The 23,958-nt window shown below is 51.6% G+C and overlaps 2 protein-coding genes across 2 annotated transcripts in view; one reads left to right on the forward strand and one right to left on the reverse strand.

The window, feature by feature from the left end:
- Window positions 1–10,666, forward strand: part of SNED1 (sushi, nidogen and EGF like domains 1) — an 81,502-nt gene extending 70,836 nt beyond the window's left edge. The window contains exons 27-30 of the mRNA XM_044913636.1: window positions 4,651–4,767; window positions 5,395–5,482; window positions 9,595–9,678; window positions 10,622–10,666. Coding sequence (XP_044769571.1) covers window positions 4,651–4,767; window positions 5,395–5,482; window positions 9,595–9,678; window positions 10,622–10,658 — 326 coding nt within the window. The 3' untranslated portion in view covers window positions 10,659–10,666. The remainder of the gene's footprint in view (window positions 1–4,650; window positions 4,768–5,394; window positions 5,483–9,594; window positions 9,679–10,621) is intronic.
- A 4,161-nt stretch (window positions 10,667–14,827) lies between these two features.
- The window catches only part of PASK (PAS domain containing serine/threonine kinase), a 36,915-nt gene continuing 27,784 nt past the window's right edge, over window positions 14,828–23,958 (reverse strand). Inside the window, 3 exon segments of the mRNA XM_021679023.2 lie at window positions 14,828–15,745; window positions 16,868–17,276; window positions 17,940–18,124. Coding sequence (XP_021534698.1) covers window positions 16,896–17,276; window positions 17,940–18,124 — 566 coding nt within the window. The 3' untranslated portion in view covers window positions 14,828–15,745; window positions 16,868–16,895.

The following is a 23,958-nucleotide window of genomic DNA, read 5'->3' on the forward strand; positions in this document are numbered from 1 at the left end:
AGAACCAAGAAAAAAAAATTTTAATGACACACATTAAAAGCAACACCTAAAAATTGAAAGCAAACTGAAATAAACTCCTTTATCATGTTGATGGCATAACCACACAGGAAAAAGGTATTTCAAGTGATTTTAAAAATAGCTTTCTGACTACTCGTTCCTAGAGGGGTATATTCTAATAAGAAGAATTCTTATTACAAGAAGAATTGCAAGAAATTTAAAGTGGCTCTTAATAATGCTAGTACTGGTAATATTTTTTTAGAACTGTTACATGTATATTGTGGGATAATGAAAATAATTATATCAATGTCACCAAGATTTTCAGTGTAAAGAGATACAACATAAAATCAAGGAAGTTAAGGGGTGCCTGGGAGGCTCATTCAGTTGAGCATCTCACTTCAGCTCAGGTCATGATCTCAGGGTCCTGGAATCAGGCCCTGAGTGGGGCTCCCCGCTGAGCAGGGAGTCTGCTTGTCCCTCTGCCCTTTCCCCATGCCACTCGTTCTCTCTCTCTCAAATAAAATCTTTTTAAAAAATTAAAAATGTTTGAGAGGCTGCTGGGAAGATGGTGGAGTAGGATGACCCTGGGCTCACCTCTTGCTGCGTGGCCGCCTAGACAGCACCCACGTCGGCATAAATAACCCAGAAAACTGGCAGAACAGACTCTCCCCAGCCTGGCACAGACAAGAGGCCACAACAAAGCAGATCCACCCCCTCCGATCGCTCTTGGCAAGATCCCATCAAAGCGGTGCCACAAGCCTGGCAGTGTGCGTGCGGCCCAGACAAGGGCCAGCACAGCTCCCAAGTGAGTCCTGCTCCAGGGAGAGGGGAAGATAACCACACACCCATCTGACTGTGACCCCAGCAGTAGGCTGGCGGCAGGCAGCTGGTCTGTCTGCAGGCCCCAACCACCAACAGAAGCTTCTCCGGGGACGACACAGGGAAAGTGCCTGCAGTTTGCTGCTACTGCATCTCTGGCAAACGCCTGGTCTGACTCAACTCAAGCCCAAGGCGGCCCTGAACAGGCCCACTAACACCACGGGCACCAGACTCTGCCCACAACAGGTAGGGAGCCATCACAGACAACAGGAGTGAAGGCAAACACATCCCAGGCACAACGGGAGGACACCCCTGGAGCAACACACACAGGAGACACCCCCTGAAGCACCATTTTCTGGTGAAAAGGAGACATTGCGCTGCAGGACCTCTTCTTCATAAAGCCACTAATTTCAAGTGCAGGAGACATAGCTCACTTTCCTAACACAGAGAAACAGACACAGCAATAGACAGAATGAGGAGACAGAGGATTATGTCCCAAATGAAAGAGTGGAACAAAATAAGAGCAGGAGACCTAAGTGAAACAGAGATAAGTAATATGTCTGATAGTGAATTTAAAGTAATGCTCATAAAGATACTTGCTAGAATTGAGAAAGGAGTGCAGGACCTCCATGAGACCCTCCACCAAGAGATAGGAGATGGAAAAAAGAACCAATTAGAGCTATTGGACTCACTAAATGAAATAAAAATAGACCACCTGGAATAAATAGCAAACAAGAGGAAGTAGAAGAACAGATCAGCCGCCTGGAGGACAGAGTAATGGAAAGTAACCAACTGAGCCACCCAGGCGCCCCTGGAGTAATGGAAAGTAATCAAGCTGAGCAGATGAGAGGGAAAAAAAATACACAAAAGAGAAGAGACCCAGGGAACTCAGCGACACTGTCAAGCATAACAGTCGCATGATAGGGATCCCAGAAGGAGGAGAGCGAGAAAAGGGGGGCAGAAGATTTGTCTGAAGAAATAATAGCTGAAAACTTCTTGAATCTGGGGAAGGAAAGAAATCCAGATCCAGGAGGCAAAGAGAGCCCCCAACACAACCAACCCAAAGAGATCTGCACTAAGATATAAAGTAAATAAGATGGCCAAAAGTAACGATAAAGAGAGAATTTTAAAAGCAGCAAGAGAAAGGAAAGCCGGGACATACAAGGGAAACCCCATACGGCTATCGGTGGATTTTTCAGCAGAAACTGCAGGCCAGAAGGAAACAGCATGATAAATTCCAACTGCTAAAACAAAAAAATCTACAGCCAAGAATACTCTATCCAGCAAGGCTTTCATTCAGAATAGAAGGAGAGAGAGAGTTTCCCAGAAAAACAAAAGTTAAGGGAATTCATGACCAGGAGCAAAACCAGCCACGTCCCCGTCATACACGATGCCATCAGCCAGTGGGTCCCAAATTCACAGTCCCGCCGCCCTCCTGCCCAAGTCAGCATGCACTACCTGCCACCTGCTCAATGCCAAGTCAACACGCCTCCACCTCAGGTTGCCAAGGGCTCAAACTAACACTCTTTCCCTCAAATTCCAGCCCCTGTGCTCAAGTTTGTGCACAAAAGTGGGCATAATTATAACAGCAGAATGAAGCAACCCAAACAGTGACACTATTTCTGTGGAATATAGAATGGATAAAAAGGGTGTGCAAGGCTGAGAACATCTCCAACAAGCACATCAAAAAACAATACATACAGCATGATTCCAGTTAGGAAAAAAAACAAACCTGGGAAGAATAATACAAGATGAAATCAGAGAGAGAGACAAACCATAAGAGACTCTTAAGCATAGGAAAGAAACTGAGGGTTGTTTGGCGGGGGGGGGTGCTGGGGTAACTGGGTGATGGGCATGAAGGAGGGCACGTGATGGAATGAACACTGGGTGTTCTATGCAACTGATGAATCATTGAACTCTACCTCTGAAACTAATAATACACTATATGTTAATTAACTGAATTTAAATAAAAAAAGGAAACCCCCAAAAATTAAAAATTTTTTTAAAAATCAAGGAAGTTAAGTAAAAGTCCTGTGTTTCCCTTAACTAATTTTTTTTAAAGATTTTATTTATTGGGGCACCTGGGTGGCTCAGTTGGTTAAGCGGCTGCCTTCGGCTCAGGTCATGATCCCAGGGTCCTGGGATCGAGCCCCGCGTCAGGCTCCCTGCTCGGCGGGGAGCCTGCTTCTCCCCCTCCCTCTGCCTGCCTCTCTGCCTACTTGTTCTATCTCTTTGTCAAATAAATAAATAAAATCTTAAAAAAAAAAAAGATTTTATTTATTTACCTGACAGAGAGACAGAGAGAGAGCACAAGTAGGCAGAGCAGCAGGAAGAGGGAGAGAGAGAAGCAGGCCCTCGCTGAGCAGGGAGCCCGACACAGGGCTCAATCCCAGGACCCTGGGATCACGACCCGAGCTGAAGGCAGCCACCCTACCGACTCAGCCACCGAGGCGCCCCTCCCTTAACTATTGATATAAGCCCACAATTTGTTTATTTTTATTTTTAAATCTAAGTTCCTAGTTCTGTCTACTGAAAAGGCCTCAAGCACTGACACCCCAGGAGCAGTGAGCACCTTGGCCACCCAGACTGTGGGCTCTACATGCCCAATAAAAGGAACCAGAGGTCTTTGAGAAGTGGTTGATTCCAAGCCCGAAGAAGAATATGGACAAAATATGCCCAGGACGTACTTGTAAAACAAGTAAACTTTTCAAAAACAACTGGGATTGTGTCTAAAGGGCAAAAGAGTCAACCTGGAAGGCTCCCACAGGCTGAGGATGGATAATTGGGGCATCAAAAAGACTAATGGCAGCAGCAGACCGACCCTCTTCAAATACATAAGAATCTATGAGTTCATGATGACGCTGAAAGAGAGCACAATGTGCTGGTCCCTAGAGCTGGCTGGGGACCAATGCTTACTTTGCAAGTGTACAAATCAAGGACAGGAATGAAGCATTTGTCTGGCCTTGCCTGGATAGACTATAATTCAGGGTGACCAGGTGGTGGGCAAGGGAAAACAGGTCTTCATAGAAGACTTTCTGGCTAGAGAGACAGAAGAGTGACAGGTTGGGTTAGATGCAGCCCTCGTGAGATGATGGATCTGCGACCTAGACTCAAGACCTCCATGGCCACTCGAGCCGTCTGGTGCAGAGCCTATCAGAATTTTCTCCTGGATTAATCAGGCTGCCAATGCTGAACCCATGATCAGTCCTCACATCACTAAAGCTGGAACTAGAGACCTGTCACGCCTCCTGGAGTGGGTGAAGGGTGAAGCAGTCATGCAAAGACCGCTTGAACCTGAATCCTATCAAGCTCCTCTCTCTGATTATCGGTTTACAGGAAATGTGGCGATGGGGGATGAGTTAATGCTACAAGAAAGCATAAAGTAAAATCCAGGAGGGGCATTCTACAGGACAAATGACCTGGTTTCTCTAATAAATGCAGAAGGGGGAAAAAATAAACACAGAGGGAAGGAAGATAAAAAGTTACAGATTAAAAGAGAGACACATCGAACGACGGCAGTGTGTACTTATGAACCTTAATGAGATCAGACCAGCTGGAAATGAGGTTTTAAGATGAATGGGGCAACCCGAAAAAGGATTGCAAATTCTTAGGGTACTAAGGAACCACTGCTGATTTCCCAATAATAGCGTTGTGCTTATATAAAAGTTTGTAAAGTCCGTACGTATTAGACACTTGCTGTATTTAAAGGTGAAATGGTTTCTGTGAACTGCTTTGAAATTCTTTAACAAGAGAAAGAGGGGCACAGAGAAATGGGAATGTTGACAGGCCTTCTTCTGGGGTCCTGGCAACTAATTGTTCATGGCCTGTCCGCAGACACCCCTGGGAACTGTTCAGAAAACCCCTGTCAGAACGGAGGCACCTGCGTGCCAGGTGTGGACACCCACAGCTGTGACTGCAACCCGGGATTCAAAGGCAGACGCTGTGAGCTCGGTAAGTCGGGGACCACTCCCTCCCGTAGGGACCATCAGGGCCCATGCTTCAAGACACTTGTCACAGCAGGCTATTCTGGGCCCACTGGGCCCAGGGTGGGTTTGCCACAAGGACCTCAAACCTCGAGGTGCCAGGACAGGGACCCAGCCTCAGTGCCCCAGACTTCCGAGTGCCCACGTAGGGATACTGAGAGGCAGGGAGCCACTCAGCCTCTCACTGCCCCAAAGCGCCGGGGTGAATGGTGCTGCCCAGACAAGGGGGGGGGGGGGTTCTGGGGGCAGCCAGAAAGCAAAGGACATGGAGCGCCCCATAGCCAGAGGTGGGTGCAGGGGGCTCTTTGGTTCAGGTCAGCCAGACGTGGTGGTAAGAGGGAAAAGAGCCACAGGCCTCCCTCCCTAAGAAGAATGTGGGACTGAAGATGGGAGGTGGGTGGACAGGAGCCCCCACCCCAGCTGCACCATCCCGACGCCTGTCAGAGACTCCCGCCAGCCCTAAGGGAAAGCAGCCTGGGGGCTTCCGGGACTCAAGCAGCCCCCGAGGTTGCAGGAAGGGCGCCCTCCCAGGGTGCAGGAAGAGCGCTTCCTCAGCATGGCGCCCCTGTAAGCCCCTTTTCCTTTGTGCCGGCAGCCTGTAAAAAGGTGCCCCAGCCCTGCACTCGGCTCTTCTCAGAGACAAAGGCCGTGCCGGTCTGGGAAGGAGGCGCCTGTCACCATATGTAAGTTTCTTTCCTGCTTTCACATTTGTGGAAAGTTCCTGACTTCCAGAAGTGCCTTCACAAAGTCCAGCTCACCCACCCTCATAAGCCCTGAGGAGCTCTAGGGGTCAGGGTCGCACAGGGGCTTGCACCCATTCCCTCCACGTGGCGAATCCGGAAGCTGAGGCACTGAGCTTGTGCAGGCAACGCCAGCCTCCGGCTCCTGAGCCCTGGGGCCTGCCTTTCCCGCGAGTGGCATCAGTCCCTCGCCACTGGAGGGCAAGGCCATGGGTACCTCGATGCCAGGAAATGACGTTCCTGTCCTCTCTGCCTCAGAGCCCCCTGGAAAGATCAACAGCAGCACGGGGGAGCTCGAGTCTCCACCCTGCCGTGAAATCATGACATTCGTGCCTCAGTTTCCCCACCTGTAAAATGGGCTGTAGAGGGAGAGCTTGCCTGGCTCACCTCATAGGACCTTTCTTGCTAACACTCTGTGACTCTGTGGTTCACACTTACAATCTATTCAGTCAACAAATTCTCACAGGCACCTACTGTGCCAGGCACAGCTCTGGACACTCAGCACACGCCAGTGAACAGAACCGGCCAAAGCCCTGCCCTCGCGATCCGCACATTCCAGACGAGGGAGGCCGTACACAAGGAGCAGGAGGATGTTACGCAGTGTTCTAGAAGGTGGTCAGGGCTGGGGAAAAGGAAGAGATGAATAGGTGGGCCCAGGACAGCCAGGGTTGGGGACAGGCAGGGGCCGGCTGCAGCATTAAACAGGGTATCAGGGGAAGCCCCACGGAAACATGACATTGAACAGACATGGAGGGGGTGAGGGATATCTGAGGGAAGAACATTCCAGAAAGTCAAATTATCAGTTGCCAAGGCCCGAAATCAGAAGCATGTCTGCTTGTCTGAGGAGCAGGTTGGGGCTGGAGGGGAGAAAGGGGGGGCGGTGGTCAGGCAGGGCAGGGGGAATCCAGCAGGGCTTTGGAGGCCCTTGGAAGGACTCTGGCATGTGTTCTTTTGAAATGGGGAGCTGCTGAGGATGCCAAGCCGAGGAGTGAGCTGTTCGATTACGTGTCTGAAGGTCACTCTGGGTGGGATGCAGGAAAGCCAGGCAGAAGGCTTGATCTGAACTTGGACATGAAGCCAGACTTACCCCAGAGCAGGAAAACTCAGGGCATCCTGATCTGCACTGGGCCCTGAGGATCCATGTGTACAGACCATCTGATTTTGGGTTCTGTGGAATGGCAGCCCTAATCCACAGTGCCCCGCCCCCTTGTTCCAACTGTACCAGTGACCCCAGTACCTGCTAGTGACCTGCTAGGACCACCAAGTACCTGAAGACAAGAGCCCCGGACCTGTCAACAGCTTCCCATACTTTTCACTCTAACCCATATGCGTCTGAACGTCAGGTTCTTGTATTCGGCTTTACATCTGACATCTCCGGTTTTTACTGGAGTGTCTATATCATTTACATGTTACTGTAATGACCGATGTGATTGGGTTTAAATGCACCATATTGCTGTGTGCTTTCTATGTGTCCCATCTGATCATTTTTCCTTTTTTTCTCTTTTCCTGCCTACTTTGGGATTAATTAGGCTTCTAACTTGCCAGCACTGTTGGTTCACTGGTTATACCTGTCTGGTCTAACCCTCTAGTGGCTGCTGTGGGTTGCAATATGCCCCTGCAACCCCCCCCCATATCCGCTGGCTGTGCTCTCCCACCTCAGTGTCCCGGAAGGGCCCCTGCAGCAGCGGGCTCCATTTCCCCTCACGCTCCCAGCTCTCCAAGCTGGACGCGCTGCTCGCACATAGTCCGTGACCCACACAGTATGGTATGTTTGACCCCAAAGACAACTATCCTTGTAAAAACTGCTGAGAGTAGAACATCTTTTGTTCTTCCTTCCGTGTTTGCCATTCCCAGTACCTGGATTCCTTTAGAGACCTGAGATGCCCTCGGGTACCACTGGCCTTTGCCCCCAGAACTCACTGTAACATTTCATGTAGTACAGATCTGCCGGTGATGAATCCTCTCTGCTTTGGTCTGTAAAGGATTCTATTTCACCTTCATTTTTGGAGGATCTGTTTGCTGAATATAGAATTCCTGCCTGACAACTGTGTTTTTCCCCTCAGCGCTCGAGAGCGGCCATTTCCGGTCTTCTGACTTGGCAGGGCTGTGCTCATTCTCACCCACGAGTGCGCGCCTGGCCCCGTGACTGCCCTTCCATCCCCTCTTTACTACCATTGTTGGGAAACTAACTGTGGTGTGCTGTGCCGTGGCCATGTGTGTGTGTGTCTGCTCACAAGAGCTTGCTAAGCTTCTATCTCTGGGGTCTTGGCTTTCACCAAATCTGGAAAATTGGGGCCATTAGTTCTTCAGGTATTTTTCCCGTCCGTCTGTTTCTCTCCTCTCCTGCGACTCCCGTCACACAGGTGTCAGACTGACGCCGTCCTTCTCTCTACTTCACTGGGCCTCTGCGTTCCATGGTCTGTCCTCGGCACTGTCGTTAGAACCTGCCGCTCATCCCATTCAGCGAGACCTTCACTTCACACTCTGGTTCCTCTCATCTCTAGAAATCCCATCTAGTCCTTTCTTGGATCCTCTGTTTCTCTTCTCATCACTGAACAGGTGGGAGCAAATTTGTAGCACATGTTTTAAGGGTCTTGTCTGCTGTTCCCGCCATTGCTCTCACCTCTGGGTGTCTTTCTATTCAATTATTGTTTGCTGCTTATGGGTCACATTTTCTTGATGCTTTGTATGAGCCTTTGAATATCTTGTCATTTTTTTGTTGGATGCTGGACATTTTAACCTTTGGGTCCTGAATGCTAAATTTTGTGTTTATTTCCCAGAATGTTTAGTTTTGTCTACAAGGCGGTTAATTTTAGTCTGATCCTTTGGAAGCCTCTTTTAGGGTGGTTTAACCTTTATTCTGGGTTAATTTTGCCCCACTTCTAAGCCATGGCCTTCCTGGAGTTTCTGTCTTACAAATGGACTGCAGTAGCTCTGCTGTTCAGCATCTCGGTAGTTCTTGCCCAGCCTCACAGGGTTCTACCTATGCGCGCACAGCTTCATCTTCAGGGGAATCCCTGTCCCGGCCTCAGGACCATAGCTCCCTCCTCTCCAGTGCCCCACAGACTCCAGCTGCCTCTGCCTCCTCCATGCAGTGTGACCCCAGCTTGGCTTCTACCCCATCCCCTCCGCCCACCACCACCCTGCAATGTAATCCAAAAAGTGCTCCTGGACCGAATTCTAGGGAGATCACAGAGCTCATTTCATGTTTCCTTTCTCTCAAGAATCACAGTCTTGCACTGCTTTCTAACATCTGAAAAGAACTGCTTTTCATATTTTGTCCAATTCTCTGGTTGTTCATACTGGGGGTTAATTCCAGATCCTGTTACTCCCTGATGGCCAAAAGTGGAAGTCTCACCAAAGGCCTTAAATCCCAAGGGCTCTCCCACACTGAGCATGAGTTGGAGCTTTGCCCATCAAACTCCCTGGATCTCTCTTTTCAACAGCTCTGACATTTGAGAGCTTTAGCAAGAACAAAAATACTTTCCTATTCCATTACCATCTACAAATTTGTGAGAGAGGTAGTATGAGTAACTACCATTGCACACAAAACTGAGGTCTAAGCTCCAGAGACATGCTCAAAGTGGACTAGTTAATAAATGGGAGGCAGGACTAGAAGTCGACACTGCCCACGTTGAACACCTGCATCTCCAGGGCTCTCAAACTTCTCCAAGAACTACCCACAGGACCCAGGAGTGGGCTTGTACTGACTCAAGTCCAGCACCGACTAGACTGCCTCAAGCAGAACACGTCCTTGAAATTTCTTATTCTATCTCTTAATATCACAATATTTTGTCCACACTCCTCAAAATGTACACTTAGAATGGATGTATCTTATGTAAACCATACCTTAGTGAAGTTATTTTTTTTTAAATTATAGGACTTTTATGTTGGATGTTTTAACACGTCCCTATGAGGTAAAGTTTTATTAAGAAAACAGTGGCCTTTCCCTCAAACACCCGCACAGTGACCTGTGGGCAAGCGCAGCCTAGCTGAAGCAGCTGGGCAACATTCTGCTCTAGGTTCTGGCTTTACACCACTTTCTTGCGACACAGGTACAAGAGAGTCTACAGAGTGCACCAGGACATCTGCTTCAAAGAGAGCTGTGAAAGCACAAGCATCAAGAACACCCCAAACAGGTGCCATCTCAGGGAGGAGGCCCGCACTGTGTCCCGCCTGTAGTTCACAGGGTAACAGGGCAAGCGTGGCCCCAGGGACTGAACACTGGGGGGTGCCACAGTCCTGTGGGCCAAGCCAGGCTGTCTTGTCTAAACATGTAGCCCCGCACAACAGGGCTCCACTCAGAAACTGTGTGCACATACGTGTAGATATGAACACGTACAGATCAGTATAGCTGGGCATGGTGGGTGCTGAGGGACGGCACACGGTGGGAGCTGGGAAGGAATCACACACGGTGGGTGCTGGGGGGAGATCACACACTGTGGGTGCTGGGGGGGTCACACGGGGGGTGCGGGGGGGGGATCACGGTGGGGGCTGGGGGGGATCACACGGTGGGTGCTGGGGGTCACAAGGTGGGTGCTGGGGGTCACACAGTGGGTACTGGGGATCACTCCGGTACTAGAATTGGGAAGCATGGAACATTACTGACAGACGCAAGTATGTAACTATAAATACAGTAAATCTCTACTTTTTATTCACTCACAGCCAGGTTCTTTCTCCAAAGGGCTCAAGGGAGTCACAGGAATTACATAATGTGCTGCATGAATGCGTTAGGTGCCTTCCCAACAGCAGAGCCCTCACCCCAGCCACTCTGCAGACCCATCAGTGGCCACACCCCCTAGGGCTTGCATTACTGAGTGTCAGGGAATGCAGTTCAACACCTGCCTGACCAAGCACTGTACCTGTCTCCTCCACTCTCCTTCTTCTACACCCTGCTTCCCTCCCCATGACTCACAGCCAGCCAAGGGGGTGTACACAGACTAAAATGCTAATCTCTGCATCACTGTCTCACTGACGGAGCTCCCCAAAATGGAATACGTATGAGGCAAAGACAGGACGCCAGCAGGCAGCCTGGGTTCCAGGTACACCTTCTTTTTCATAAACCACCTTTCTCTATTTCAGGAAGCACAGTAACAGTCCAACACTGAAGAAATCTTAGGGAACAGGTACGTTCCCCACCATGGCTGGCAGAGCTGCGGGAAAGCTAGAGCGGCTGTGCCAGCATGTGGCCCCTGGGAGAGCTGCTGTCTACTTGGGGAGCTCAGCTGCGCCCTCTTTATTACAAGTTCCCAGGCCAGGAGTTTCAGAATTCCCTGAGGGGGTTAAAATGGGAGAGAAAAAAATACCTAAGGCTCCCAACAGACATAAACCAGGTACACATGCATCTCCAGGTGGAAATGAGGCTGTCTGGGGGTGAGGACGAATCCCACTCACCTCAAGCAAACGGAGAAACCCCTTTCCCGTCAGCAGCAATGGCTGGGGGTGGGGGCAGGGCTGAGCACTCAGGGAGGTGGGACCGAGAAGGGCTGCTGGAAGGGGTGGCAGCAGGGGAGGAGTGGGGAGGAGAGGACGTTGGGAGGGGCCCAGGATGCCCATATGTAGGAGCGCAGGGGTTCAAGGGAGGGCCTCCCAGACCCTGAGAACTGCAACCTACTGAAAGAAAAACTGGGGTGTAGGGCCTTGATCACATAACTTTGGGGAAATCCTGAAGACTCTCCCACTGGGGAATTCCCAGTGGACACAGAAATCCTAAGCATTCGGAATCCTAGAGTCCTAACTCTATTCCTGCTTAACCTGGCATTTCCCAAAGTCTTCTGGCAACTCAACACCATCCAACCCTTACTCCCCCCCCGCCCCCCCAATAAACTCTGTCAAAGTCTTCATTACAGTCAGGGAGATACTGGGTTGAACCATGGCGATCCATCTACAACCCGTACTCAGTCTCACACTGAGTGCAGCTTCTTGTCGACAAGATGTCACCGGGAACGAAGCAGGAATTCGGCTGGCCTAGGGCAGCTTACTCCTTTTTTTTTTTTTTTTTTTTTTTTTTTTTTTTTTTAAAGATTTTATTTATTTATTTGAGACAGAGAGAATGAGAGAGAGAGAGCACATGAGAGGGGGGAGGGTCAGAGGGAGAAGCAGGCTCCCTGCCGAGCAGAGAGCCCGATGTGGGACTCGATCCCAGGACTCCAGGATCATGACCTGAGCCGAAAGCAGTCGAAAAACTCTTTTTTTTTTTAAAGGTTTTATTTATTTATTTGAGAGAGAGAGAATGAGAGACAGAGAGCATGAGAGGGAGGAGGGTCAGAGGGAGAAGCAGACTCCCCGCCGAGCAGGGATCCCGATGCGGGACTCGATCCCGGGTCTCCAGGACCATGACCTGAGCCGAAGGCAGTCGCTTAACCGACTGAGCCACCCAGGCGCCCCACGGGCAGCTTACTCCTATCACTCCATCAATGAGCCTCAAAGTCCATGTTCCTGGTGTTGAGAGGACAGTGAGGCACCCTGGGGAACAAGCAGCTTCGGGAATAGGCCACACTGTCTCATGGGGCTGAGAAAATGAAAGAGAAATGTTACTCAGAACCTTTACAAACAAGCCGAAGCAGAAGAGCTTCACAGGTGTAGGTTGACACCACAGGAAGAACGTCCGCACCAGCCAAGCCAGGAAAGGCCAAGGCTGGGATCCGCGGGGCGTGGCCTGGGCAGCCATCCCCGGGCAGCCTTTTCCAGAAGCCTCTGCGTTCAGCCCGTCTCCTCACAAGCATTACTTCCCCTCGCACCTCATGCTCCCAAGACACACAAATCCAAAACATGCTCCACAGCTCATAAACAATTCACTACTAGGATTAAGAACCCACAAACATAATCTGGGTCTGAAATATTTACATTACACTAAGTCACCTGAAACAGCAATACCTTTTCTTTTAAACTCAGCAAATCCATTTCTATAAAAACAAATTAGAAACCCTCAACTATCAAATCATCAAATACTAGCTTTTAGAATACCCATTCTTGAAACAATGGAGAAAACGCAAATAAACAGGAATTCATTTCAACCCAGAGCAACAGGGGGCAGCCCAGGTCTTCAGAGGAAGGACCCAAGGGCATGGCCAAATGGAGGGGAGCAGCGTGCAGCTTTCAGCTCTAACAGCTGCAATGCTCCCGAACGTCCCTGGCGCTGGGCCACGTAGTCCATGCTCTCAGCACACCTCCCTCCCGTCCACGGCCATGTTAGAGGCAGGAACACAGGGTCCTCTGGGGGCAGGGACCGAGGGCTAAGAGAAACATGAAGCTGCATTTTAAAGAGGAATGGGTGTCATTCTCCTCATGCCCCATTCTCTTTTCTCTTCAAGGGATTCAGGACGTTCTTGTTACACTCCATCAACCTCTCACGAGCTCCTAAAGCCCAGGAAGGCAGGGTCCAAAATTGGATTGAAAGGACACCCTGAAAGACCAGGTCCTGGCTCGAATCCGTCCCCTCTGCGGCTTCCCTTCTCCAGCCTCTAGAAGACAGAAGGCCAGGCCAGGCAGGCTCCAGCCCACCTCCCCTCCGGGCTGCGCCAGGGAGACCCTCTGGGCCAAATCACCTCCCAGTCCTGCGATGCATGGGACAGCCTGCGCTGTAGCCCTGGCTACTGTCTCCTACGGGGACAGTCTGCGCCGCGGCTGGGGAGCAACCACGGCGTGCGCCTGGGCCCTGGATGAGCGAGGCTGCCAGCCAGCAAGGCTCCTGCAATATCCGGGAACCAGTTCTCAGATTCCAAAGTCGGAGGGCAATTTTCCCCCTGAGACCTAACAGTCAAACTGAGGAGGAACTGCTCTCCGGCTTCCACTGCGGAGACAGCGGTGCCAGGAAGCGTCCGGGGTGAGGCCAGACGGAAAGGGAAGCTGAGTTCTAGGCGCCCTGCCCTGCTCTCCTCCAGCAAATTCTTTGGGCTGATATGTGGCAGGCTAGCGCCCCATCACATGGACCAGTAGATTATGAAAGAGAAAATGTTCATTCATACTAAGATGGAGTTTAGATACTTTCAGTCTTCAACTTCTTCTCAGTGACTATTTTTGGTTTTGTGGACCAACCGGTCTTTGTGGCAACTACTCAGCTCAGTGCTGGTGGCCCAACCGCAGGCACAGACACGTGACCAGAGCATTTACCAAACGAGGGGGCAAGTCCCATGGCCACACTTGGCCAAGCCCTGGTCTATCAAGTCACCCAGGCCTCAGCCTTATGCAGAGAAAGCCACCCCCCCCCCGATGACAAGTCACGCCACGGCACCAAAGAGCCCCGAGCCTCACAGAAGCATGACGCGGCCCCCCAGCACGCACAGAGCCCGAACAGCACGGAGATGGATAACCGGGGCAGACCAGACCCGACCCAGCTCAAGATCCCCTTCAGTCCACAGCTCGAGCAGGACTGTTCTAGGCTGTCGGCTAGCATGGTTTTCCCCACATCTCCCTCTTCAGCAGCAGAAGGCGGCACTGGCTTGCCGAACCGCTTCCGAACCGCTCTGCCTTCTCCCTGCGGAGGCGGCGCAAGCCAGGCAAGCCAACCTCACCTCGCGTCAGCGGAGCATCTTAGTAGCTGACCCAAACTGGAACTCAAGCCCCTGCGCGTCTGCCACTGACTCTGTCCCGAGTCAGCACTAAGCCAGAGACGGCTCCTTCTTCTCATCTTTTATAAAAACATAGTTTGAAGAGTTAGAGTATATTTTAGGCTTTTTATTTTTATTAAAATTTTGTGTGCATATGTCTGTGTATTACACGATTTGTTTTCAGAGAGGAGGAACTGTCATTTCAAGAAGTCTCTACTGTACCCCAGAGCGCCCCCGGCGTCCCAGGCCCACCCGGGGAAGACAGCCGCTCAGTCAGGGGCTCCAGCACTGGGCGAGTCAAGACAGAACCCCGCCATGCACACGTACTGCTGACTTCTGCGTCGCCAGCACCAGTCACTGTGCGTCTACGTGAGCTACAGCATCGCTGGCGAGTGGCAAGATCAAGTGATATCACTGGAAAAGGAGATGAAACTCTCTACTACGATGTTAATAACCTCAAGCCCCTCAGCCACGAGGCGAACACTAGTGTGTTCCAGTTTTTAACTTAGAAACATTTGTTTCTACAAGAAACAGTCTACTGAATCCTGAGCTTGGTGCTGTGTTGTCTTATGATCAACCCCTCTGGATGTTTTACAAATTAGGTATCTAGTAAAAAGACTTCCTGAGGCAAAGGAATTACAATTCATTCTGGAAACATTCTAAATGAGACACTGCTTTTTTCACACATTTCTTTCATAAAACTCCGGCGTCTTCCTCAAACATACACTCAAACTCCACCCAAAAATATTAATAATAATGTAATCAAAATTCTCAGGTGCATAAAAATTTATTTCTGTAGCGAAATGAAAGGAGCAATCATGAGTTGCCAAGTTAGCCATTCTAATCATGCAAATTTATAATTCTCCTTAGTCCCCCTGACTGGACCCAAGAACCCATCTGAAGTTCCAGGGAAAGTGCCAGTCACCTGGGACGCAAAATGGAAGAGTAAATGGAGGAGTGAAATGCCTTCGTTTTCAATTATTTTGCCCACGGCCAAAAAACCAGTAAAGACAAAGCCTTCCTTCCCATTGCATGTGGGCTGACACAGAGGCGGAGGAGGAGACCTGCGCCAACCCCACCGCCCTCCCACCAGCAAATCCAACAGGCACCTCCCTCAGCCGGGACTCCTCCCGCTGGACATCTCACTCCGATGCACAGGGATTCACTGAGCTACTTTTCTTTTGCAGAAAATGTCTTTCTCTTTACTGTCATGCTCAAACATGAGCCCAGGGGAAACAAAAGCATCTGCACCTCACTGCTGAGTCCCCACAGCAAACACAGCTCAAACCTACCAGCAGCACTTCAGTGCACACAGGAAAGGAACTTAAAAACTCAGCTATTTACTTCCTTTTAAATAAAAGAAACATAAGCAATGCAGGCCTGCTTCCAACCTGACGTTCTCGTTCTCGTGAATCGAAGCCTTCGGGAAGTTCCTCAGCCTCCGCACTGGTGACAATTCAGGCTGCATTGTTCTGCTTGAGGCCATCCTGTGCACCGCAGGATGGCTCACGGCAGCCCAGCCTCCAGCCGCTGGATCCCCACGGCGCCCCCCCTCGGTCCTAAGAACCAAAAATGTCCTCATATGTTGCTGGATGTTCCCTGGGGTCAAGATCACTCCAAGTGGGAGCTGCTGCCTGACAGGATTCTTCCACGGTCTCTGCGGGAAAAATCAGGCCAAGCAGTTTTACCTAGTTGTTAAAGTGCTGCCAAGACCTGGATTTTGGTTACATCACCAAAAATGCTTTCTGTTTCATCAACCATGTGTCAGCTCCCTCCAAGGAAGGGACACACAGGACGTTCTGGGGTGCCCCAGTACTCCCTCACAGAGCCCACGCCATGAGGGCTGGGCCTCTACCTCAGAGATGACTAATTCAAATCCCACCCCCTGACCCGACTTTTTAAGTCACCCCTCAGGCGCCCTGGGTTCCCCGAGGGGACTCCCACCACCACAGTGTCCCGGGAGCCCCCTGAATAACACCAGGCCCCACCCCGCTCACAGACCCTGCGCGAGGGCTCTTCTCTCCTCTGGTCTCAGAAGCCACATCCGTGAGATGCCCCCAGCCCCCTCCTGTTCTGGCACGCTCCAGGGCAGCACCCACTGGCCGCCAGAGACTGCGGGCCCACAGAAGGCCCGCGGGCCAGGAGCTGGTGTGAAAGCCAACTTCCCTTAAAGGTCAGAGCCAGGGCCCATTCCTCACAGAAAGAAAAGTACCCCCCCCAACACTCGGCTGGCTTTAAGCAGCTGTGCAAAATGAAACCATCACTAACCACCTTCCTTGACAATGCTGTACACTGAAAGCAATTATGAAGCAGTATTTGTGGACTAAAAACACGAGTGTTTTTGTGGAAAACCTGCTACTTGTTTTCATAAAATAAAGTGCTGTGATGTACTAAAACCTCAGTGCCTGCTCCTAATTTTATCTTTATCACTACAAGGAAATGTAAAATGACTCTTGAACCAGAGGAAGGAACCCCATTCCCCACACTGTCATGGAGTTATCACACATCAACAGAGAAAGACCAAAACCAAATGCTGAGGTATTAAGTTCCCTGATTTTAACAGCTCAGAGTCTGTCTTCCATGCAGGAGGGAAGAGGGCCCTCCGCACAGGGACCTGACAACAGATCAAACTAACGCAGCTCCTATTTAGTCTGACCCACCTCTCAGGTGATTTATAATAATGTTTCATCAGAAGACCAGTTTTAGAAGGAAAAATAACCTGAGAAAATCCAAGTGAAGCTCTCAAAAGCTTTGAGAAAATTTTAATATTCTTTGATACCTTTGGGCTCTTCATTCTGGTCCTTCCGTCACTCCTCCTCCTCCTCATTCTCATCCTCCTCCTCGTCCTCCTCGTCCTCGTCCTCATCCTTGTCCAGACTTAAGCTTTTGTTGTCAGGCATGTGGCTCTCAGACCCCTCTTCCTCCTCCCGAGCAAAGAGCTTCTTGAAAACTTCAAACTCCTCAGCGGACGAACAGGCTGTCCTGGCCAGAAACTCAGCTTCTGAGACTCTGAGAATGTCCTTAAGTAAAGGATTGGGGACCTGTGTCTGACCCTTCTTATCGGGGGTTTGGTACCGTCCTAGGCGCTCGAGGAACACATGTCTCTGCTTGATCTTGGTCATGGAGTACTGCAGGAAGTCAGTCCGCACCACGTCCGCGTGTTTAACCCCCATCCTAAAATAGGCATACTGGAGACACAGACACGGTTAGGGGTCCCGGGCACAGTAACCTACAACCTGTCCTGCCATAGTCTGTAATCAACGCAAGCTGCCCAGAAGCACGCAAAAAGAGCCGCCCAACTCGCAGTGCCAGGAGACTCTGTGACGCCCAGCATTTGTGTGAGGCCTGACAGTTTTCAAAACATTTTCAAGTTCATGTTGAGAAAAATTTAGCAGAAAATAAAGGGGCAAGAGGGATGTGAGTGTGGAAAAGAATAGGCAACAAATTCAGCAAACATCTAGCAATTTGACCTAAGTTGTCATAATTGTTACCCAAAAGTTAGGACAATTGTCACAACTATGTTTCCAAAATCAATATGCAGAACAGGTTCTAAAGAAAGGAAGATTTTTAGCTCTTTTTAAATTAGCTATTTCAAGCAGAGGCCCCATTTGGACCCCAGGAATGGGACTGGGTCATTCATTATTAACAGCAGAAAACTTGCAGGATAGGCTTTCTGTAAAGAAGTGAAAGACCAGAGCCAGATTCTCTCTGGCTGGTGTGTGCAAAGAGGATCTAAGCCTTTCACCTCGTCCACTCGCCCTCAGGGTGCCTGTGGCTTCTCAGCCACGGAGCTGACCTTCACTACAAAGAACGTGTTGTTACTTCCCAAATCCCCTACCAGTCATCCTCACCTGGAATTTGTATTCCAGTTCACCGGGGTCCTCCTGAAGAACATAGGGGCATCTGTGCAAAATCCTGGTCACCTGTTGTACCGTGAAAAGACATTTCTCCTTGAGAACACCAACAATGCTGTCAATGTCCCTCTGATGCATGGTGAGGATTTGAGGGCAACAGAGAAGCACCGTCTTTAGTTTCCCTGCAGAACATAAGAAAAGGCAAGTACACAATTTCAGGACATTCCAGAAAGCCAAGGGGCTTGGCACACCCACGCCAGCACTGAATAAATGAACGAGGATGCGCTCCTCCACGTGAGGGGCAGCTTCCGATGCCTGCCCAGGGGCACGTGGCAGTGGGAGGGGCCAGAATGACTATCTCCTCTCTGACCCCCTCCCTGGTATAAAAAGGAGGCCTCTTGCTGGCCTGCCAGCTGAACGGCATAAACCTCATATTCTAGGCTTCCTCCTCTTGCCCTCTTCATCTAAAGAATCTCTCAGGGGATCTACTGGAAAGATCAGACAGTAGGACGAGACCCTAGCTTCCCCCATATTGGGGCTGTGCGCTGACATTTCCTTCCACAATAAAATAGTCATTGAAGCATCCACAACCAACCTTCCTAAGATCTGGGAGCCTGAACTCCATGAAAAGGAGTTCCATGATAATAATTATTAATAGAATAATGACGAGAATACTCATGATGCACAGCCACAGACAATGATGTCCTAGTTAGTGGGGTGACCGTATCTTTTACCCACATTAGGGCAATACTGAGCGAAAGAGGCCCTATTAACAAATGCATTAGGGTAACTGAAACTACTGAAGGGAAATTGGGGCCTATGGTCTTCCCATGGATAGCTGGGCAAAATTCAGTACCTGGAAACTTAAAATCATTTATTTAAACTGGTATTAACACACACACACACACACACACACACACACACACACACAACTGGTATTAACAATCTTCCTAACAGTTGAGCTACTCACTGTCTTACTAAAATGTGTCTAGAATGACTTCCAGGAGTTTAGACTTTCCCTCTGCAGCAGAAGGCTTTGCTCAGCCTCATAACATATGATCATAGCATATAAAGTATTAAGTTTAGCCTTTTAGATTATAATGCAACAGGTCATCTGTCAAGAGAAACACAGAAGGCTAACTTCTTCCTTATCTTCTGGAGAAGAAGGCCCACAGAGAGCCTCTGAAATTGATCCCCAAACAACAATATCTCCCCCTTAACAATATCTTACCAGTAAGAGTCATAAAGGAAAAAAAAAAAAAAATAGTGGCCCCCCTGTAGTCAACGTGCATAAGGATCCCTGGGACTCTCACCTGAAGGCCCACCCAGGGATCCAACGAAATCCTAGAATCCTTGAGATGTGGATCCTGTTGGGGGGAACAGTCACTTCCCCGTTTCCTAGGAGTCTGGGACCATCTCGGGTTCCACTGGAACCCACGTCTTTACAAGGGACTCTGTAGTAAGCCTTTGGCTTTATGTCGTACGGACAACACCAAGCTAAGGTAAACGTCAGAGACCGCGTAGGTACTCGAATGTTACTACCATACACTGACCTCTATCTGCTGAGCACGAGGCACATACCACGTGCTCACCACCCACTGTTCCAGACGCTAGAGCCCCCAGAGTGAGCAAACCAGACAAGTCTCCCCTTCCCTCCTGCAGCGCCATCAGCAGAGGTCACTGCTTCTCACCTCCAAGCCAAACCACAGTTACTCTCAAGAACTTTCCCCACAAGCCTCCCCTAGCCCACCCCACCTGGGCTACTTGCCCCCCAACCCCGACTCCTCAGCGCTGGACACAAAATCAGGGCCTTCTTGTACCTTCTCCAAGACCGAGCTTTCGCAGGTAACTGGAGCGCTTCCTCACGTGCATTACAGGCAGTTTCAACAACTGAGGACTTTTCTTCAAGGCCACGTACACAGGCTCTGGGTTCAAACCCAAGAGTATTAATTCTGAAATGATGTCCAACAACTGTTGAGGGTGCGTACTTGGCCACAGACAGAGCAATTCGTTAATGTGGACATCACTGAAACCCATGTCCAGGAGAGAAGTGATGACCTTCTCTTGCTCCAGGAACCCTGGAGCCACAGGAGTCCTCTGCTTCCCCTGGGGGCACCGAGGGAGACTCGTCCTGCACTCTGGTTCCTGCATGTACTTTCTGGATTCCACACGGGATAACTTCTGGAGGCCCCCTCCACTGGCGGCTGTGGTCAGTTTACACAACAAAGACGCAGACGTCCTTTTCTGTCCTCCGCGAGGGGTCTGCCTAGCAATGCGGGCCCAGGTGAGGGGGACCAGGCGGTGCCAGTCGAAGACCTATGAGACACAGCACCAAAAGGGGATCAGCTCCTCACCACTCCAGTGTAGAGGACACCACGGAATTCTGGAGCCCGGAGCCAGGTTATCTCGTGTCTTGGTCCCCCATAAGCATAGCAGGCTTTCTAACAACCTGCAAACGCCGATCGGAGCGTGAAAAGCCTGCAGAGAAGGCAGTCTGCATACACAGAGCAGAGCATCGCAAGAGCCAAGCAAGCCTCTGCCGGCTCTCGCTGCCCTAACGCAGAGGACAGGGCGGGGGACAGGGCGGGGGGGGGGGGTGCGGAGAGAACCATTCCAAGGCCGGCCCGTAACGTGGGGTCTTTTTCCCCTACCCTCTAAGGGGCAGTGCCGGGGGGCTGCAAACTGAACTGAAAACGGATGCGCTGGAGACAGACACCAAGGTGTACTCGTGTGCACGTGACGGCTCACAGCAGGGGCGGCTCCCTAAACGGTAAAGTCCGGCCCAACCCGCGGGAGCCGGAGGCCTTCGCGGGAGGCCTTCGCGGGAGGCGCGTGTTCACGCCGTAACGTGCTTCACACCGACGCGAGCGCCGTCCCTCCGCGGCCGGACAGCCACGCGGAGAGAACAGCCGGCGGCCGCGCTCCCGGAAGCCTGCTTTTCTCCGAGATCGGGGATCTCCGAGAAGCCCTCCTTCTCCGTCGCCGTGTCCCACGTACAACAGCGGACAGTAAGCTCCGGGCCAACCGCGGGGGCGCCCGCTGGTTCCCACCCGGGAGCCCGGGGCCTCGCGCGAGTCCGCACACTGCTCAGCCTACTTCGCCCGCCCGCTCCCGCCCTGGCGGCGCCCCCGCCGCTCCCTCCGGCCGGCCGCCGGGAAGGCTCCGCTCGCGAGGAGAAAACACCCGGCACCGAGCGCCGCCTCACCTGCCGGCCGAGCGCCGCCATTGCGAGGAGGCGGCGACGGCGACCCTGGCGCCGGAAGTGGACCCTCGCCGTCCGCACTTCCGCCCTCCCCCTGGCAACCGCGAGAGCGCGGGAGGCGCGTTCCGCCGCGGCTCGTCCCGGCTGCGGTGGGCGCAGCCGGAGCCCCGGGACCGCGGGCCTGCGCCTCGGGCGGGTGCCGCCCGGCCTTCCCGCTCTCCAGCGGCTCTCGGCCAGCGCAGCGGGTGCACAGCCCCTTCCCATGCATCCGCTCCCACCGCTGCCGGCGGCCTGGCCGGCCCCGAGACGGGCGCGGGGGCGCGGGGGCGCGGGGGCGCGGGGGGCCTCCCGACTCGCGGGCTGCCGCCCCCTGGCGGAGGCGCCGGTAGTGCGCCGGCCTCGGCCCCGCACCCGGACTCGAGTCTGAAACCTGCAGAGTGTACCTGCGCCGCCGCCCGCCGCCCGCCGCCCGCCCCGGGGCTGGGCGCCAAGGCAGCTCGGGCCGCGAACGCGCCGTGTCCAAGGAAAGGTCGGCTGTGTTCGCCGTTTTTCACTCGACTCAAAATAATGCTTTTACACTCGAAGCCCGAGAAGATCCTTGTGCGCCACCCCGACTCCCTGGAAGGAATCGGTCAATGAGCGTAATCTAGCTCTAGGGGTGAAGTCACGGCTGCGATGCAGGGGTTAACTCTAAAAGCCAGCAGCATCTTCAGCGCTCTGGAATCACACTGGGAACGTGGAGACTCCTACCTGCAGTCTTTCCGCAAAGAGCACTCTCGAAGCATCAGACCTCCTACTGCCATCCGGCAGGATAGGTTTTGATTATTTTTTCTTAGAAGTCAGTCCCTGCAGAGCTAGCACGTTGCATTCTTAGCCCATTGCACACCGGTCTGAAAAAACATCCTGTAACTTCTTATGTGTTACAAGCATCATATATACTACACAGAAAAACGTTTGAGTTTTTTTCACTCTGGAAAAGAATTCTTAAAATATCAAGAAATTCATTGGAATTCTGAAGCGTAAAGGTCACTTCTTATTACACACTTTAAAAAGTGTACTCCTAAAAACCATGCCTCTGCCATCCCTCCCCCTCCCCATGTCAGTCAGTCTCTGCTGAAGGCAGGGACTCAGGCAGCACTTTCTAAAGGAAGGGGATGGCAATATCCCCTATCCTCAAGGTTAAGAATTAACTCAACTGCTATCCTGGCGTCGTGAGATATTAAAAGGCAGCTGAGTGCTCCCTAAATGAAGTGGAAAACGAGCACAGAACTTTACCAAAGCTGGGGGACCCCTGAGCATCTTCCTGAGGACTCAGCAGGAGGAGCCTACAACCTGCAGAAAGTGATGATGTGGTGGAAAGGTGGGGGGTGTCTCGGGTTTTTTTTTCTTCTTGCCATCTTAGCAAGGAAAAGAATAAAAGGTTTCCCTCTTACTCCTAACCACGGCCACCCCTCCAACACAGATAAAGGCTGCTTTGCGCATGCTCACTGAGCTCCTTGATTCTGTTTCAGAGGGGGTGGGTTGGAGCCTGGAGGGGTGGAGCCATCTAAGTGTGCGAGAGACCCCCCGGGGAACCTGAACCAGATGGGAAGTAGGCAGGCTGGACACCCACTGCAGACGTGGGGCTGGGGCTGGATGTCTGGGGAGTGCTGGGAGGGTGTCTGGGTGACAGCAGGGCCCAGACGGACAGTGGGCTAGAGCGGCGTACAGGGGAGAAGGGACGTGCCTGACAACAGCGGGCCCCTCCCCGGCCCCCTTAAGCTGACCAAGCTGCGGGTCTGGGCCCACCCCACGGATGGAGGCTGAGCCCCTCTCCAGCAGGGGCATGTCGGGGTACACAAACAAAAGTAAAGCAATGAAACACTCCCCACGCCGGCATCGTGGAAGAATTCAGTCAGTCCAAGTCCAGATCATGGCTCACTACAAAATTGCTTTAATTCGGAAATGTTCAAAAAATAAGTTAATGAAATAGTCTGGTCTCTGCCTAACCAGTTCTACCAACTCCACACATCAGGTGAGCACATGTCAAGTCAGAGGAAACAAACACATGCATATATACAACATCAGAAAGATTAAAGCCCTTTCATAGCACAAAATTCAACCAAACGCTAGCATGCTTATTCAAGGTCATGTGAAAAATGAATTCCAAGTCTGTTTATAACCCTAGAATCTTGTAGCACCACTGGCTTTTGTTCTAGCATTTCTCAAACTTGCATAGGAATTTTTAGAAGGTGAATTGGGCCTAATGATTGAGAATTTAGTTTCTCTGACTGGATGGGGCCTGAAAACAACCTGCTCCCGAGAGAGCAGCAGGGAGCTGGAGTTGGCTCATCAGGGGCCTCCCCTGGGGCACGAGGCCCCGCAGGGCTCCAGAGCTCACGCCACTTCCCTGGCGCACCTGCTCTCAGCCTCCAGGCTCACACCGGACAGAGCTCCGCTTTCTGAGAAAGAAGAAGACATGGTATCAGGTGTTAACACAAGATCCTAAGACACTTGCTTCTCTCTGGTAGAATTCCTAGAACAAAAGACATCAGCGGGACCCTTGAGCACCCGCCTGGCACTGCTGCAGAGTCCCTGGCCCCTGCTGAGGTGCTGCGGCGAGTCTATGCCCGGGGCCGCCAACACCAGCTCGGTCCGCCCGCTCTGAGCGGCAGTGACCAGACGCCCTGGACTGCTGCCACCCAGCTCTGCAGCCGGGAGCCTCATCGGAAGAGCCAGGGCCCCGGGGTCCCCTCAGAGCACCCCACTCGCCATCTGCAGCCTCACCCTCCCCTTCAGCTGGCTCAGGCCACCGCCGGCTGCTCTCAAACCCTC

The sequence above is a fragment of the Neomonachus schauinslandi genome, chromosome 3 (genome assembly GCF_002201575.2).
Source record: "Neomonachus schauinslandi chromosome 3, ASM220157v2, whole genome shotgun sequence".
Taxonomy (NCBI): Eukaryota; Metazoa; Chordata; class Mammalia; order Carnivora; family Phocidae; genus Neomonachus; species Neomonachus schauinslandi.